We start from the raw sequence: 18,517 nt of genomic DNA on the forward strand, positions 1-18,517 counted from the left end.
GATACTCTTAAGAACTCTGTTGAGTCATTTTCTTAATATAGGACCCACTCTCAACCTGTCCATCTAAATATGTATCAAAGAGTAGTATGCAAACTCTCCGAACTTGAGCTGTATTATTGAACACATTAATTAATTAATAGGATCCATCTTGTGGGTCTCCTCCAAACCCTTCCCGAGCTCCTCTTTCTCTGCCCAAGTCCTACATCTGGTGTTTTTTCCAAGGTTCTGTTTTTGACCCTTTTCTCTTTTCATACCACTCTTCCTGAGTGAGGGCAATTCTTTCCATGACTTACATATATTTTACATGCAAATAAGAACTCCCTTAGCTCCTGACTGGTATGTCCAATATGAAATTCACACTCAACCTGTTAATACTGGAGCTCATTTTCTCCCCAAACCTGTTCCTCCTCTCATAGTCCTGATTTCCGTGAACAGACCCTACATCCACCCAGGCACGTAAGTAAAAAACCTGGGAGTCATTTCGACTCCTCCCTGTTCCTTACATGCCATATATTATGAATTATTGCCTTAAAATCTCATCTGACTCTTACTTACCATTCCCATTACCTTTATCTTTGTTTAAAATCTTATCTTTTGCTTGAACAGTTGCTAAAGTCTTTTAATCGGCCTCCCATTTCTAATCTCTGTCCTCCAGATTAGTGTTGTCCAGATCTTTTAAAATGAAAACTTGGGCCCGGCCGGGTGTGGCTCAGCAGTTGAGCGTTGACCTAAGATCCAGGCGATCGGGGTTCGACTCCCTGTCGGGGCACATGCCTGGGTTGCGGGCTCAATCAATGACTCTCTCATCGTTGATGTTTCTATCTCTGTCTCTCCCTCTCTCTGAAATCAATAAAGATACATTTAAAAAAAAACAAAAAAACTTGGTAATTTAATTTCTCATGTTAAAAAACCCCAATGGTTCCATATTGTTTAAATTACAGTAGAAATCCAATTCCGTTGGTATGGCACACAGACTCTTCATGATCCAGCCCCAATACAACACTCTAATCCCTCCACCCAATACTCTTCACCATGCCCCTTTCATCTGGTTAGGCTGAGTCCTGGCAACCACGATCATGCTGTTTTAGGTTTCTTGGGTTGTTCATGTTATTCCTGCTCCTGCAGTGACCTCCATCTCCTTGTCTATTTAAAGAAAATATCATCATCATTTACACCACAAACATTACCTCCATTCTGATGCTTTTCCTCCCATCCCCTATCCTCCAGCACTGACAATTTCCTTTTCTTAAATACCCCTGACAATTTCCTTTTCTTAAATACCCCACCTATTACTCTACCCCATGTATATTTTTCATAGCACCTATATTATTTTGATTACACTTAACTGGTGACATGTCTACTAGACTTACCTCTTGAAGGCATAGAGCATATGTTACTGCTTTTGAATCCCAAGTGCCTAGCACTGTACTTGATGTATATATAGTTAAGCTGACCATACAACTAGGTGTGTGCTTGTTCGCCTGGCTTATTTATTAACTGCACCCTCTTTCACTCTCAAAGTGTCTTGTTTGGAAGATAAATTACATATGGTCACCCTCCAAATAATACATGGTTAATAAATGTTTGAATGAATGAATAAGCCTTAGTTTTCCTTAATTAGCCCTACATCTGAGCACTTACTGTACAATATATGTAGTGAGATTTTTTTTTTTTAAGTTAGTTGCTTATTATGTCTTTTTTCTTTAGCTTCACTCCCACTTGATTTAGGCAGCACAATTGCCTGTTGGACTAGCTGCACGGTTTCAGTTTGCTGTAGCTTGTCTCGTTTTGTAATCATTAGGGACATTTCCTGATGCCAGCCTTTCAAAAGCCCAATGAATTAATTAAAACCAGATAGTCCCGCAATGGAGGCTGATGTGCTAAAACGAAAGTTGTGAGAATCACCACCTAAGTCACACTGCCCTGTTTTATCCAGTTCATCACATGTGGCCCGAATTAGTTTGTTTTGCCCGAAACAAAAATGAACTCCTTTGGAGTCACTGCCCTTTCCCTCGCCGACCAATAGAAATGCAGCATCCAGGCCACCGGGGCGCCCTTACTTCCGCCTCGTCTTCTGGGTCTCTCAACTTCTCTGGGCTCGTCCGCCTCCGCTAGCGACCGCCCGTGGGGGCTGGCGGCCCGGACAGCGAGGCCCGGAGGCGGCCGGCGGCATGGACGCGGCGCACAGCGGCGCGGTGCGGACGCTGCGGGTGCCGGGCCGCCACGGCTACGCCGCCGAGTTCTCCCCGTACCTGCCGGGCCGCCTGGCCTGCGCCGCCGCGCAGCACTACGGCATCGCGGGTGAGGCCGGCGCCGCCGGGCGGGGCGGGGCGGGGCGGGCTCCAGCCTCGTCGGGCCTCTCGCGGTCGCCCGAAAGCGCTTCCGACAGTGGACTGCGCCGCCGCTGAACGCTAGGGGGAGCGAGGAACCGATCGGTCCCTCTTCCTTGTCCGTCCCGTGTGTGGAGTTGGTCTGGAGACGGTGTCCGTCCGCCCTCCCCCGAGTTCCCGAGGGGATGTAGCACCTGGAAGTTGCCTCCTGGCCCGAGTCCTTCCTTAAGCGCGCGGACGCCGCTGCCACCTGACACCCCCACGTCCCCAGGCTCGCGCGGCCCTGCAGAGAGTGTTTGGCCTGTGTGACCGGTCCGACCGGACCAGGTAGGGTCGCCCCAGTACCTGTTAATTGGGCCGCGGCCCCCGCAGTCAGCGCTCGGCTGTCAGTGGCACATCCAGTGCCCCTGAACCGGCGCCTGGAGTTTCCTCGCAATTTCCGTTATGAAAGTTACCAAGTTCTGCCCTCACCGTCGTCTCAGGAGGAACATACATTTATATGCAAGCACTTATTCGGGGTTTAAATTCATTGTCTCTCATGGACTAGATTGAAATGCAGGGTTCCATTCATAATTTTTCTTCTTTTAAGTCATATCCTAGCTATTATTTACATACTGACGATCTATGAAACAAGTCACTACATAATGTCAGCTTCCAGTAGTAGTTTTTGTTTGGTCCTACAGCTGAAAAAATGATGTGATTTCTAAAACTCAGAGGGAGTAAAATATTTGCTTGCTTATATTTTCACCATTAAAACTCTTCGTGCTTGCACATTTAGATTTACAATAATTGCCCACCAGTTAGGTTGAAGACCTATGAATTTGTGGTCGTTAATTTTGAATTAAAACCTTTACAAAAACTTGAAAAGAGTTGGTATTAAAAAAAACCCAGTCATGTTTAAATAAAAGAGCCCCCCCCCCCAGTTTCTATAACAACGTAACTTTTAAGATATGCTGGTCCCTTAGTAAAATAATTTATCTTTGGTAGATAACTGATTTATTCTGTTCAGCACTTTACCACAAAGTTTGTGGTAAATTCCACCATTCCACCAGGTATTTTGTTTTAAAATCCCATGTTGAATGCCTTTTAGGTTTATTGGTGAGGCAGTGTGATGTAGTAGGCACAGATTCCCCTGGGTCTGTAAACCAGAAGTTTGTCACCTGTAAATAGGGATGATAACACCTGTCTGGAAGGTTTGTGTGCCTCGCACCTGCCTTGCTACAGGATATGAACTGAAATATCTCCTCTGTTAGGACTGTCCAGTTTCCAAGCATAGTTGAGATGATAAGTTTAATATTTAATGATCGAAGCACAGTATAGAAAGATAGAAATGGAGAACACAATCTGATCATTTTGTATACATGGTCTCAATAATTTTAGGGAGAAACCAGTGGCAGTAAAATTAGGTACTCAGTGCTTGATCCCTCCTTGACCTGGTCCCCTGGCAGGTTCAACAGCATGACCTCTATTTTTTTTCTTCTTAGGCTGTGGAACCCTGCTAATATTGGATCAAAATGAATCTGGGCTTAGGATTTTTAGAAGGTAAGGTGGTTCTTTATTTATTAACTTATATGTATTCTCTTTTGCTATTAAAGCCTTAATAGATTTAGTTTTTGAGCCCAGCCGGGCATGGCTCAGCAGTTGAGCATCGACCTAGGATCCAGGCGATCGGGGTTCGATTCCCGGCTAGGGCACATGCCCGGGTTGCAGGCTAGGCAGCCGATCAATGACTCTCTCATCATTGATATTTCTATCTCTCTCTCTCCCCCTCCTTTCCTTTCTCTGAAATCAATAAAGATATATTAGAAAAAAAGAAAAGAATTAGGTTTTGAATCTTTTTTATCCACAAAGTTTTAATTTTTAAATTTGCTATATAAAAGAAACTTCAGCATTTGCATAGTATAGAATTTATTTTTGCTATTAAGTTTGATCATCATTTTCCTTCTAAAGCTCTTGTCTCTTAGTGTCCATTTAGAAATTATAAAACTTAACATATGAACTAGTTAGTATACTGCTGTGTGATATTTCTATCTTTGCTGTCTTCTTAATGTAGTTTAGCTTCACTTATGCAGGAGCTGATTACCCATTTTGTAGATTATCTTTCCTTTCTTTGCATGCATGTCTTGTCTGTAAGACTGTTGGATTTAACACCTCCTTCAGAGCAGTCAAAGGTAGAGAAAGGAAAGGAAATGCTGTCAGAAAATAACTGCCTGCTCCTAGCTCAGGTGAAAGATTTATGGGAAACGTTGAAATTATTGCTCTAAATTACTATTTTAAAGTGCTTGTTGGTCCCACCTCTGAACCACAAAAACCAGTGAGCACCCAGTTATGGCAGCATGCCCTCATGTAAATAGTGCTGTATTGCTAGTGGGGAGACCTAATTTTAATCTAGCTTTGCAGTTTTCTAGCTGTATGAACTGGCTATTTTTTGAACCTCTCTGAACTTGTTTCTGCATATAACAAGTTCCTGTTCTACTTATTTCTCATAGTCTTGAAGATCAGGTGAGCTAAATGTGTGTTAAAATGTGATAAACTTAAAAAAAATATAAAGTTATTTTTGTTATTTTACTTTCAACTGCCTATATAATTAGTTTTGTTGTTGTTGTTTTAATTTTTCCTGGTATAGCTTTGACTGGAACGATGGTTTGTTTGACGTGACCTGGAGTGAGAACAATGAACATATCCTGGTCACCTGTAGTGGGGATGGCTCGCTGCAGCTCTGGGACACTGCCAAAGCCACAGGGCCACTGCAGGTCTACAAAGAACACACTCAGGAGGTAGGAAGGGAATCTTCCTGGGCTTATGGTTTTTCTTTGGATGAAACACATTTGGGGATGGAAACATGGGGAAATGTCTTTAGGGAACAAGAAGTTGAGCTTTAGTGTTTGTCTTATATGTTATGTCACTTACTATTTGATTACTCAGATATAAAATACCTCTTGGCCTAAGGAGCTGGGAAAGAAGAAAAGGTCATGCCTCTCATTAGTCAGTAAAAACGCTGCCAGTAGTAAGCACACTGTGGCACCAATTCCTCCAGAGAGGCCCATGGCTGTCCTTATGCTGTAGGAATATGCCTGCCATTCTCTGCCTCAAGATAGAGGTAGGCAGGCTTTTCACAAAGACACCACAAGATTGCCCTTAGGTCGTCAGTAGGATTCCTGAGGATTTTCAGAGTATATTGGAGCAAGAGCATCAAACAGTGAATGTGAGGCAGAGCTTACTGAAGACATTTTAAATCTACATCTGGTTCGTGTGTCTAGATTGTGTGTGTGTGTGTATGTGTGCATGTGTGAGTGTGTGTGTGTGGCATAAAAATAGTTTGACCTTAAGTCCTATTAAAATACATCTATATTTTTAATGAACATGATGGTAAAGATATTCTCTTTTGGTGTTTTACTTTAAATGTTTGAAATATTTTCTTGAGGTAGCAATAGATCCTTCAAATGAAAACTTGCAAATTTACTTTCAAAAATGTGTCTACCACAGGACCTAGTCCATGGAAGCCTTTAGTAAATGCTTATCAGATGCAAGAATATTAGTCTTTTGTGATAAAAGATTAGTTTTATGAGGATTCCAGATATCGTTTTATAGCTACAGCTAGTAAAATCAGTATTTTTAAGATTGTGACTAGAAATAATGGAAAATTTTAGTTCCTCTGTTTTATTGTAAAGGCTCTTTGATAAGTGTAGTTATAAATGATCATATTTTTATAGAATCGCTGAAAATTAAGACAACTTTGACAAAGAAGGAACTATAGTTTCAGGATGTTCAATGCAAGAATTTCTACAGAGCAGGATGTCCAAAATTCAGACATTTTTGTGGTACCTTCATGATCTTTGCCATATTCTTATACTACTTATACTATAATTAATTTAATGTTTTTTCTTTTTAAAAAAAATGTTTTTCCTCTCAAAAGGTTTTTTTCTTTTCTTTTTATTAAATCTTTGGTGCCATGTATTGCTTATCTATATGAATTCTAGGGCTATAACTAACGACTCATAAAATATCTAGTTATGTTAAAAGGATATATCAATTTAATGTTTTTCTTTAAATGAGCTTTATGTTATTTCACTCATCTTAAAACAGTTATATTCATGAAACCATGGGATTGATGACTAACTTAGTATGTATATTTATTAATTTTTAATGTATGTTAAGATAAGCATATAATGAATAAAATAAAGTGTATGTACCAGTTAAAATAATCTCATATAACCAGTGGTGTGTGTACTACAGGGTGGGGCAAAAGTAGGTTTACAGTTGTTTGTATGGAAAATAATACAATAATTAATAAATAATACAAGAACAACTGTGCTGCTTGTATTCAGAGCCAGCACTGAATAAATATGAGCTATTATTATTTGCTCTGTAAAAGGGTTAGAAAAGCATGAAACAAGTTAGGAATCCCCCAGTTACTCATTTCACCACTCAATGACTGTCTGAAAAATGTCCAACAATCAATTTTCAGATAGTCAGATAAGTGGGTACTGAAGCAAAAGGGAGAAATCCAAGACCTCAATATAGTTTAGGCCTTGAGGAATGAAGGCCTTGGTGAAATGAAAGAAAATCATGGACATTACTCCTTTGCATGGCTTCTAAATTTAGCATCAAAGCAGAAATCAGATTCTTCTCTATATTAACGGGTAGCTGCAGAGGCCATTATGTCTTTTGATTTCCATAAAATGCCTTTAGCTTAGACTGCTGCTGAATATATAGGAGGAGCAAAAGAATAGGAACATTTTTAAAAGGTTCAGCAAGAAGGAGAAAAGAGAAAGGATGAATTAGGAGTTTTCTTTCTCTGCTTCATGACTTAACAACACTGTACTATTGAGAGTAATTGTGTCATTAGGAAGCAGAAGTTTCAGTGTAAGAGAATGGTGACATGAGAATAAACAAGTTAAGTAGAAACATTTAATCTTAAAATGGAATAGGAAATATCCATATAGGCTCATGATTTATTTTTCTCTGTCTAAAAAAATGTATGCATTTCTTAGTTCTCTGGTCAGTAAAGACCTATGAGCAATGACAACTCAGTCCCAGAGAATATCCTTAGTGTCCACATTATGGCCTCTAAATACTGTTTTGCACTAAAAGGATCAGGGATCTTTGAAGAAATAGTCGATTCCAGGACCAGGAAGAAAACATAGAAGATGAACCTCAGACATCATCTTGTGTCAGATAGCTATGAAAGGCCATGGGGATCCTGTCAAAAGCTTAGGAGAGACAACCTGAAGAGACTGTCATTGGCCAATGAAGGGACAATTTGAACATCAAAAGGAATGACAGCAATGGATTGAAATATTCTACACACACAGACACAGTTAGTTATATGTATATTTTCACTCATAAAAAAACCCCAGCTTGTCACCGTTGAAGATTACTATGATAACTGACTCATTCTGAATATTGATAAATCAAGGCATTTATCCTGCCTTTCCTGTATGAATTTTATCGAGGGGTAATTAAACAGTTGATGTGGAAAATTTCTTATTACAGAATCCTAGCTAATAAATGCAGAAGGAATAACAGAATTAGAAAAGTCATCATTAAATAGCCCTAATGAAATAATGACTCTAGGCAAGGGTTATGCATAGATGTTAAAACCATTTATTTAAGACTGATACATCTTCTGAACAATTTTAGGATCACTGAAAGTGGGTCAACCAGAAATTATACACCTTCTAATACAATGGGAAGCTAAAACAAGATTGATTGAACTAACTTTAATCAAGCCTCTATTATCTAACTTCAATTGAAAGGAAATAGGAAGGGTAGAAGAAAAGTTAAACACTGTCATGAGGAAACAATTAGCCAAGTCCAGAATGGAGAAGATTCCACAGGACCATTAACTTTGTTTCTTTAAGAAACAAATGTCATGGGAAGAGGAGGGGGCCAGGAAAAGCAAGGTGGAGAAGAGGACTTTCCTAGATTAGAAGAGACTTCAGAGACATAGCACCTAAGTGTAAAATATGGATTTTGTTTGGATCCTGATTCAAATTAACTATAAAAAGACATTTTTGAGACAATTGGGAAATACGAATATGGATGATATTAGATGATATTAAGGAACTTTTGTTAATCTTGTTAGGTGTGAAAATGGCCTTGTGCTTATGTAAAAAAGAAAACTGTCCTTATCTACTGAAATATTTATGAGTGAAATTGTCTGATGTTAAAATACTCCAGCAATCAGTCACTAATGGGATAAAACAAGATAGGCGAAATGTTGATAATTATAGAAGGTGTATGATGGATACTTATTATGCTCTTTTCTTTACTTTTATGCACATTAAAAATTTTGTCATTAAAAAATTAAAATCATTTCTTGTTAAAAGAAGCATGTAGCCCTTTCTAATCGCTCAGTAATTAAAAGTCAGTGTTCCTTTCCTTTGTATTGATACAGATGAGTATGAACATTCCAGACACAATTTTTCTTTGATGATTTTTAATTAAATAGACCAACTTAAAAAAGGGCAATACTGCACAGTAGATTAAAAATGAGCTCTTTGGGAATTAGTTTCAGTAATAAAATTTGTCCTCTCAAACTGTGGTTTGGATGAGGTTTAGATTTCATAAAGCAGCACAAAATATTGTTCATTGGGTTTTTTTGGTTTTGCGTTTTTTAAATTAATTTTCTTCACCGCTGCCAAGAGTACTGTCATAAGATAGGCGTTTGGAGGACCCTGCTTTTAAAGCATAACTGCATATTTCTTTTTTATACTTAATCTGACCGTTTGCCATGTCCACTGTATGAGTGGTATAGGAGGGGGAGTTAGGAACAGGGAAAAGATGGAAGAGTGGGAGATGTGCTTTCCGCTTAGATTTGTTTCTCTGCCCTTTTGTTCATTCCAAAAACTTGGATGAGCTCTGCTCTCTGCAAAGGACTGTAACTAGTCCTGGGGGGAAGATGAACAAGCCAGGCAGGGTCCTTGCCCTTCTGGAGCCCTTGCCTCCTCTAGGGAGAAAGGCTTTAAGCTGCAGGTTATCTAATTTGTAATGTGGTCAGTACTGTGAATGTACAGAGTGCTACTGGAGGAGAGGATCTTGCCTGGGGAAGGGACCCGGAGGGCATCCTTGAGTCTGACGGGAGAGTAGGAACAGCCTGCTCAGGTGGAGAGGTCACAGGAGTTGGTTAGCGGCAATGGAAAGTGCATGCTCCAAGGGGAAGGACTGAGCCTGTGTGCCCAGAGCGGTGAGCATTTTGGCTCTTATGCTAAGATCAGTGGAAAGACATTGAAGGTTTAAAATAATTAACTGTGAAATATTTGATACATATAAAAATACATAAAGTGTAAAAAAATGTCTAATGAACACTTGTGTATTCATCATCTAGCCGAAGAAATAACACCTTATGGATACCGTGGAGCCCCTGGTGACTGATTTTGTCCTTCTATCTCCTTTTTTCTGATTTTATTCTTTTTTTTTTTTTTTTTAAATATATCTTTATTGATTCCAGAGAGAGGAAATGAGAGGGAGAGAGAGAGATAGAAACATCAATGATGAGAGAGTCATTGATCGGCTGCAGCCGGCAACCCGGGCATGTGCCCTGACCGGGAATTGAACCCTGATCGCCTGGATCCTAGGTTGACACTTAACGGCTGAGCCACGCCCGGCCGGGCCTGATCTTATTCTTTTCCCTCCTTTTTTCCTTCCTCCCTTCTTCCCAGGAGCAGCATCTATCCTGAATTTTCTGTTTATATAGTTGTCATTTTTCCTTTTAGTTTCACTACGTATGTTGCATCCCTGAGTCCTGCATAGGTTTGCATAATTTTGATCTTTTGGTGGTAAGCAACAGCATGGATGAATCTCAGTGTTGAGTGAGGATTATAAATTGCAGCAACTATATAGTATGAAGTGACTGAAGTGATTTCTGCAGGGGGGCAACATTAATTTGTGTCTTATAAAGGTTATTTTTTATGCAATGTAGATAATGGATTGGATGTGAGCACGAATGGATGGGGAGAGCAGTTAGAAGGATGCAGTAATCTAGCTGGTAGTTTATGGTTGATGGTTGTTGCCTAATTAAGAGAGATTATGTACAAACTCATAACCGTGGCCCTTTGAGATCTTGCCCCTCCTAACTATTTGACCTTGCTGTTCCTCAAACATGACACACTTGTTTCCTGCTTCAGGGTCTTCCCCTATTCTACTGAAAGGCTTTCTTCTCAAATCTGCAGCATTCTCTTTTTTACTGCGCAGAGTTCTTTGCTTAGAGAGGTCTTCCCTGGTCACTATTGAGAAGTGACCTCTTGCCCTTGTTATTGCTTTCTAGTTTCCCTACCTTGCTTTATTTTGCTTTGTAATTTAAAAAAATCACAACATGAAAGTATATATCTATTTATTTACAGCCTGTTTCCCCCTGCTAAAATATAACATCCACGAGGGCTGGAAGTTCATCTGTCTTGTCTTACACTGTACCTCCCTACCCCTCAATTCATGCCTTGTATATAGTAGATGCTTGATAAATATTTGTTGAATAGGTGAGTGAATTGACTTAAGGTTGGGATAATGGAGTCCAGACATCCCTTTCTGACTGTCTCCCAAGTATCCTTATGGCTATAAACTTTTTCCAGAGTTTGAGGTTAATACAAAAACCCAGTTCTAACTAGACATTTCCACTTGACTATCTTGCTGTCACCTCAAATTTAGTGTGTCTAAAATTATACCTTATCTTCCTTCCTCCAGTCTTCCAGTTTGTTAATGCCACCATCACTGACAGTCCTCAGACACAAAACCTTGGTGTTATCTTGCGGCATTCACTAACCCTAATCTCTTGGTGCTTTCTGTGCCCACATATGTCTTTGGGGGAGTTTCTGGTTAGTGTTTGCAACTCTGTTTCCTGCTATTAACGTTGTAGCCAGCCCTCAAGGCCCTGCTTGAATCCTTTTCTTTTGGCCATCAAGCTGAAGTTTCCATCCCAGCACCCCTTTTGTACTATGTCTATGGTGTTGTTTTTTAAAACACAATATCCTGACTTGTACTGTTACTTCCCCATGTCCTAATATTTTAAACACAGTGAAGCAAACTATTGATTGACTGAGTCACCTTTATTTCCTTCTTTATTATTCCATTTTTAACCTCATCATGTGTGTCCTATCCTTGTTTTGTCCTAGAACCATAATAGTTGCCATGGTGTTGTGTGTCAGATAAGACAGCAGGCAGGACACTGCCATGAGCATAGTTTTTTTTTACCTCCTGTCTTTTGTTCTCATTAGGGCTGGGTTCTCTCTGAGCCTGTGGAGGCTCTTGCAGTTTTAAAAGGTGAGATCTCATAAGGTTTCAAGTCCTGCATCATGCTGGAAATGGATAGAGGCAGTGGAGTGTGAGCTCATAATGTTAGTTTTTAGTTGTATTCAGTTATCTTTTAAAATGAAAATAATAGCTCTTTATAACTACTTAGCAGAGTTACAGGTTATGAAGATAAATTTTGTTGGTTTAATTATCTTAATTCACATTTATTGAGTTATGTTTCAATGAGCATAGATGTACAAGATGTACATCTTATGATTTTGCCTAGAGAGGTCTTCTAAAATCTAGCAGGTATGGCAGTTATTTAACATGAATTTTAGTAAAAGATAGTAAATGCTGAATCAGAAGTAAGTACAAGATGCTGTTGGAATGCACAGGAGGAAGAATCTAAGTCACTGAGGAATCTGTCAGCGGAGGCTTATTTCATAAAGGACATAATAGGGCCAAGACTTGACATTTGAGCAGGAGTTCACCAGGTAGACAGGGACTTTAAGTTCTTGAATATGTATAATTCATAAAAATAAAATGAAATAAGACTGGGCCCAAATGTAGCTCCAATGAAAGGTGATATCAATAAGGGCAGCAAGAAGTTCCAGTTCAACAGTGCCCTGGAGCAGCTTGCTGTAGAGACAGCCTAGCAAAGTCATTAAGTGTGGACTCTGCAATTAGGCCACCCAGGTTCAGATTTCAGCTCCATCTTTGGGAATTGAACCTCCTTGGGCCTCGGCATAGTATCTACTTCATAAAAGTGAAGGTTAAATGAAATAAAATACACAAAGTGTTTATGGAAATATCTTGCACGCAGTAGTACTCAATAAAGATTTGCTTTTGTGGTTATTTTTGCGTTTTCACATCAGCCCAGAGCACACGAGTTGACAAACTACTATGCCTGGGCCAAGGCCAAACCCAGCCCACTGTCTGATTTGAAATAAAGTTTTACTGGAACACAGCCATGCCCGCTCATTAAATATTGTCTATGGCTACTTTTGTGAGTTTAGTAGTTGTGACGGAGATCAAATGGTCTAGAAAGCCTAAAATATTTATTTTGCCCTTGACAGAAGAAATTTGCTGAGCCCTGGACTAGAATATAAAATCAAATTCTTCAGCTCTCAAAATCATTAGTGGTTGCTTCCAAACCTGTCTTTTCTACCCATAACTAACAGATGTCTATAGCAGTCTTTGGTTTCTGCTGCCCCTTCTGCATACTTTATGAGCTGCTCTTTGTTACTACATTATGGTTTCTTTAGTGTTCCACCTGCTCTTTTCTCTTTCACATGGGTATGGGCTACAGCAGGTCCAGGACTAGGGCAAGCTGGGTGAGGCACTCGCCTTTAGTCCATAATTTAAGGGAGCCCCCCAAAAACTTAGTAGTCAAAATAAATAATCTCTTAGTGCAATCATTTAAAAAAATAAAAATTAAGGCAAAAATCTATGATTAACAAAATATCAGTTTTAAATAAGGACAGAATCAGTATTACTGATTTTTTTACTCAGACTCCAACATGGCTCAGCTTAGCTCTAGGCAGCTGAGAACAGGTAACCCATACTTAAACCACTACAAACCCCAGACACTCTTACTTCTTACATAAATATGGTAGAGTTTTTAGACTCAAAGTAACCTGCTGATCCATTTTAATGACATATACTCAGACCCATGTCAGGACTACTTTCATAAATTATAATTTATGCACATATTTTGTTGAACTTAGCTTGTAGTAGTGATCTCTATATAATATGTTGTATAAAATGACAGAATGAAAAATATTCCGTAAGTTTCCAAATAGTTTATTTGAGATGGTCCACTGAGAGCAGTGAAGCATAGATTAGAATGGCAGCATTGGATAACTAAGGCTGTTTACCAAGAGATCTGAAAGGATCACCTGGTTTCTATAAGCTTTTTCTAAGAAAGGCTAGATAGTGATAGGAATTGAATTTTAATGCTTTCTGATAAACATTGACTTGGCAAGCTTTTTTAGATGACTTTCTAATCTGCTTTGACATTTCTTCTTCAGGGTGCAGCAAACAGTGATTTGTTGGTAGGTTTAAAAATATGTATACTTTGTTTTAGTGGAGAAGATTTGGAAGTATTCTGTAGAATTCTATTCAAGTAGAATATGTAAGGAATCAGTCTGGAGGAGTGGACAAGGTAACTTTTCATTTCCCAGACACCATGTTAAGATTTGTAGGACTTGATGTTTCAATGAAGTAAATTAGTTGTTTTAACTAGCTATCACTGTTATAAAGAGATAAAATATAATATTGAACTTGATGCTCTTTTGCCTTCTAAATGACATTTTAAAATGTTTTTAGGTATATAGTGTTGATTGGAGCCAAACCAGAGGCGAACAGCTTGTGGTGTCTGGTTCATGGGATCAAACCATCAAACTGGTATGTTGACTTTACTGTATTTAAAAACAAATATTCCCTTCCCAAAAGCTACCACTGATTTTTTTTCTCTCCTAGGACATTCTTCTGTAGCTTTTTAATTAGGTAGTTAATTTTATTTTCAAAAAATATTTTAAAGCATTTATTAGAATTTAAAATTTTCTAATCTTTTGGCTGTAAACTAACAATTAGCTCAGCATTGGTTATTTTGGACCCTTAAATACCGTCTTGCTTTATGTAAAAATAGGCTTTAAAAAAGGCCTTGAGACATGTATGTATATCCTGTGTATATAAAAATACATATATATTTTATATATTGTATATGTAAAAGCATACATTTGAATTGACACCTGTTAAGTGATTGATCTATTCATTTATTTGTAGTGGGATCCAACTGTTGGAAAGTCGTTGTGCACCTTTAGAGGCCATGAAAGTGTCATTTACAGCACAATCTGGTCTCCCCACATCCCTGGTTGCTTTGCTTCAGCCTCAGGTAAATCCATATTTACGTCTTCCTTATAGTGAATGGTAGTCTCACTTTAACCAGTAGGTGGTGCTGTGTACCTTAGAGTCTGAGAAAAAACACACCAAAAAACCCCAATTCTTTTTGCTCTTTAGACTGTTTTATTCTTTACCAACCTCTAGATATTCTTTACCAACCTGGATTACTTTTTAATGATTCTGACCATTTGACTTATATGTTCCGTTTTTGGTGAGGTAAGAGGTGTGGGACAAAGCAAGTGAGGGCTTGGGCATCAGTCTCTCCTTGATGTTTACCCTCCTTTTAGGGATATTCTTTATAATTCATTGCTAGTAAGCTAAAGCAAAGATGGTTTTGGTATGATTTTTTTTCTGACTGTTTTCTTTTGATTTATATCAGCAATTCTAAGGTAAAGTAGATACTTATATTTATGTCTGTATTTTTTTTAATAGAGAAAGGTCATTTTATCAAGTTTAATAATTATGCTTTGTCCTATTTGCATAAAGATTTACAAATTTATTTTGTGGGCCAATTCATAAATCATAAACCCGAACAGTCTAACTTATAAATAAGTTATAGAGACGCACTGCCCAGCCTCTCTGTGGTGCCATTTAAAGCAGCACAGTCTGCCTGCCCAGTGGTCGTTTCAGTAACTGTCCCTGTCTTCCCTCGTTTCTGCTCTGGAGGTCCTTTCCCCTGGCACGTGCCTCATTCTTCCCATACGCCTTCCACTCTGCCCTCACAGCTCTTGTTCTTTCATCTTTTACCTTTTCTTTCCACCAGTCTAGCCTGTCTCTCTTCTGCTGTCCTGATTTTACATGGACAATTTCTGTGACAGAGTCCTCCCAGAGGGTGACAGGAGAAGAAACTGAGACAGCAAGAGCAATGCTCCCTTCTGCCCACGAGTCAGATGAGAGAATGTTCTCCACAGTGAGCAGGCAGTGCATTGAAAGGCTTTTGGAGTTAGAGTTCCTGTGGTTAGGAATATGGAATATCAGTTCTTAGTGATATTGTAATATCTGCTACACCATGACTTTTCATAATGTGAATTAGACAGAACACAACTATTAATGAACAAATATAGTTTGTCTTAGGCAGATTACAACTGGTTATAAATCTTTCAAAATTGGGAACCAGTATAGCTGTTTTTACTAGCCCCTGAGCTGCTTTGCTTAAATGGTTTTATCTTTGATTTGTTTATTAGAACAAAGGTTGCTAAGTTGGAGTGACAGCTATAAGAATGTGTAATGTGTGCTAATTAATCATAAATATTTGTGGTGATTGACAAAGTAAGATCATCACTTTTTATTTTTTACTTGTATAACTTTCAAAAATAAATTTATAAAGCAAAAACAAAAATAGTATTCCAGATAATTCCTATTCTAACCATGTACCTATAGTAAGGAAATTCAAACAACACAGAAGCATGCCAAATAAAAACTAAAAGCCCCTCTCCCCTATTTAACCATTGTTAACATTTTCTTGTATTTTTCTATAAAAATTCTTTGGCTCATCCCAGAATATATGGTACAAAAAATTTTTAATATTTATAGGGAATATTCTTGAGGAAAAACTCAGATACTTATAAAGGCTAATTTGTTTAGTGACGTTAGGTTTTATATGCTTATAGCTATAAAACCTTCGTTGTTGAAATTGTGTAGGAAAATAACTTTGTAACTATGAGTCAGGAATTCTCCTGTCCCAAATTCCCAAATTCTTTTTCCCCATTGAAAACATTCTATAAAACAGTTTTTGATTGTGGAGATTTCTTAGAAACCTTAATCCAGTATTATAGCTGTATTGAGCAAATCATACCATCATTCAGAAAGAGTTTTTAGACTATAGTTTTGAATAAACTTGATGGAAAAGAATATCCATCAATTATGTACTAAAAATTACATCTACATTTACATTATATATTTAAATTTATTAAATTAAAAAAATTTTGAAATAGAAAAAGAGGTACAATAAGGCTTTTGGGATGGGACGAAAATATATTTTTTCTTGTCACATTTCCTTTTCCAAGCCTAAATTTCTTCTATCTTTTGTTTTTCTGTTGTGCAGCTAGCCATAAGGCCAGGTGTGTATTAAATAAATGATAGCAATACTGATACATTTAATTTGAATTAACTCTTGAGTTGATCATCTTTTATACTTTAATTTACTGTAAATTCTAATGATTTCATGTTTATAGTGAATCACATCTGTAAAATGACCACAGTTCAGTGTAATGGTCATATGTAATTTTATAATTTTACTATTAGTGAAGGGCCCTAACACAGAGATTAGTAGTACAGTTAAATTAAGATTCTTATGAAGATGTGAATCAGATTGACATTAGCATCATTTTCTTCAAGTAGGCATGCATGCCTTTGGCCTTATATCCTACAGTTTCAAAGGAGACATTTTAGACCCTGGATGGAATTAGTGGAATAGATAGATCCGCCTTCAATGAACTGAAACATGCTTCTCTTCTAGTGAAACAGTGAAGACATGTCTGCTGGGAGCTCTGATTGGCATAATTCATAATAAACTAGAATTAATAATGAGTATAATTTTACATATTTGGAAAAGTATAAGTAAAGCTCCCTGAACTACTGATAGATTTTTTAAAAGTTTCTTTACCTTACTATTGTATATAATATTGTTAATTTATATTATTTAAGTTCTAAAATTGTATTCCTTTGATTTTAACCATCGTTCTTCTTATATCCATGACCAAATACAAAATTTGACAGTGATAAAATCATGAACTAATACAGCTGCATCTATTTAAATGTCAGCCAGAGTTGTGTATATTAGCCCTTTATTTGGACTGAGTCACACACACTGATTCTTTCATTGGCCTTTTGTTATAGTGTGGTATACGTAATATTGGCTCTGGATGTTACATGTAGAGTGTTCTGTGTGAGACTGAATAAGAGAAAAAGATTAGTTGTGTGTAGAGAGTTAACTGTATAATCATAAAATTTAACATTTAAAACTATCTGTATGTTGTAAATAGGCAGTGTATAAAAACAATCTTTTATCAACAGAGTGATCATTTGCTTTAATGGAATAAAAGACCATCTGTTTAATGACATTATTTTCATGTGTTATATTAGAAATGAATATAAATAGTGGTCATATCAACCAGGACTTGTTTAGTTGAACTTGAAAAAAATTCTGACCCAAACTGCTTTAAGGAAGAAGATAATTTATTTGATCATATAGTTTAAAAGTCCAGAATTAAAACTGGCTTTATAGAGACATGGCTGGATATTGAGTTGGTTGTAGTATCAGGTGCCACGTGATAGCAAGATGGCAGTAGCTTTAACCCCCACATCCTTTCTGGCTTCTGTGTGGTAGGAAAAAGTGAGAGGTTCTCAGACATCTAGGAAAGTTTCATTTTCTCTCATTGACTCTGAAGAGTCTCTGTGGATGTTCCTAAACTAATCACTGTGCCTGGAGAGGGGTGTGTTATGTGTTGGTTGGCTTTGGCCAGGCTTAGCTCCTGCAGTTGGGAATGAGAAATGGAAGAGAGTGGTCTCCAAACTACATACACTGAGAATAGAAAGAGTGAATCCTGATTAGGTGGAAGTAGATGGATCCATTCTAGGGGGCCAATAGTCACTAAAATGGCTGCTCATTCAAGGCTTAACATAAATCTGAGGGGATTTGATAAAAATCAAGCATTGCACCTGTGTGCTATGAAATATGTTCCTTTAAAAAAATCACTCCAAGAATTTAGTTACCTTCAAAGTTGTATGGTATTTGCAAATCTAGAACCAAATGTATCATTAGCTAAGCTAAGACAGGCGAAAAAGGGGGAGTTGTTAGAGATTTAGATCTCGATTTATGTTCCATAGCAGAGTTCTCTAAGGACATTGCATTTTGTCTAGTTCATGGTAGTCATGTTTGTACAAAATTCATATTTCTAAATTATATGAGCTAGAAGGGAAGAATTTTTGAGGTCTTTATAGAAAGAGGATTAACGTGAAGTAAACTTTCTTGTGAACCATGAAAACTAAGTTACTACTTTTACAGACCCCATATAATTTCATAAATGATAGCCATGTGTGAATATGTTGGGTCC

General features: G+C 37.8%; 1 protein-coding gene across 1 annotated transcript in view; it reads left to right on the plus strand.

Annotated features, from left to right (window-relative positions):
* The first annotated feature begins 2,053 nt into the window (after positions 1-2,053).
* The window catches only part of PEX7 (peroxisomal biogenesis factor 7), a 55,217-nt gene continuing 38,753 nt past the window's right edge, over positions 2,054-18,517 (plus strand). The window contains exons 1-5 of the mRNA XM_081139726.1: positions 2,054-2,301; positions 3,815-3,872; positions 4,957-5,107; positions 13,887-13,964; positions 14,346-14,454. Coding sequence (XP_080995852.1) covers positions 2,172-2,301; positions 3,815-3,872; positions 4,957-5,107; positions 13,887-13,964; positions 14,346-14,454 — 526 coding nt within the window. The 5' untranslated portion in view covers positions 2,054-2,171. The remainder of the gene's footprint in view (positions 2,302-3,814; positions 3,873-4,956; positions 5,108-13,886; positions 13,965-14,345; positions 14,455-18,517) is intronic.

This window comes from Miniopterus schreibersii (genome assembly GCF_964146895.1).
Source record: "Miniopterus schreibersii genome assembly, chromosome: 6".
Taxonomy (NCBI): domain Eukaryota; kingdom Metazoa; phylum Chordata; class Mammalia; order Chiroptera; family Miniopteridae; genus Miniopterus; species Miniopterus schreibersii.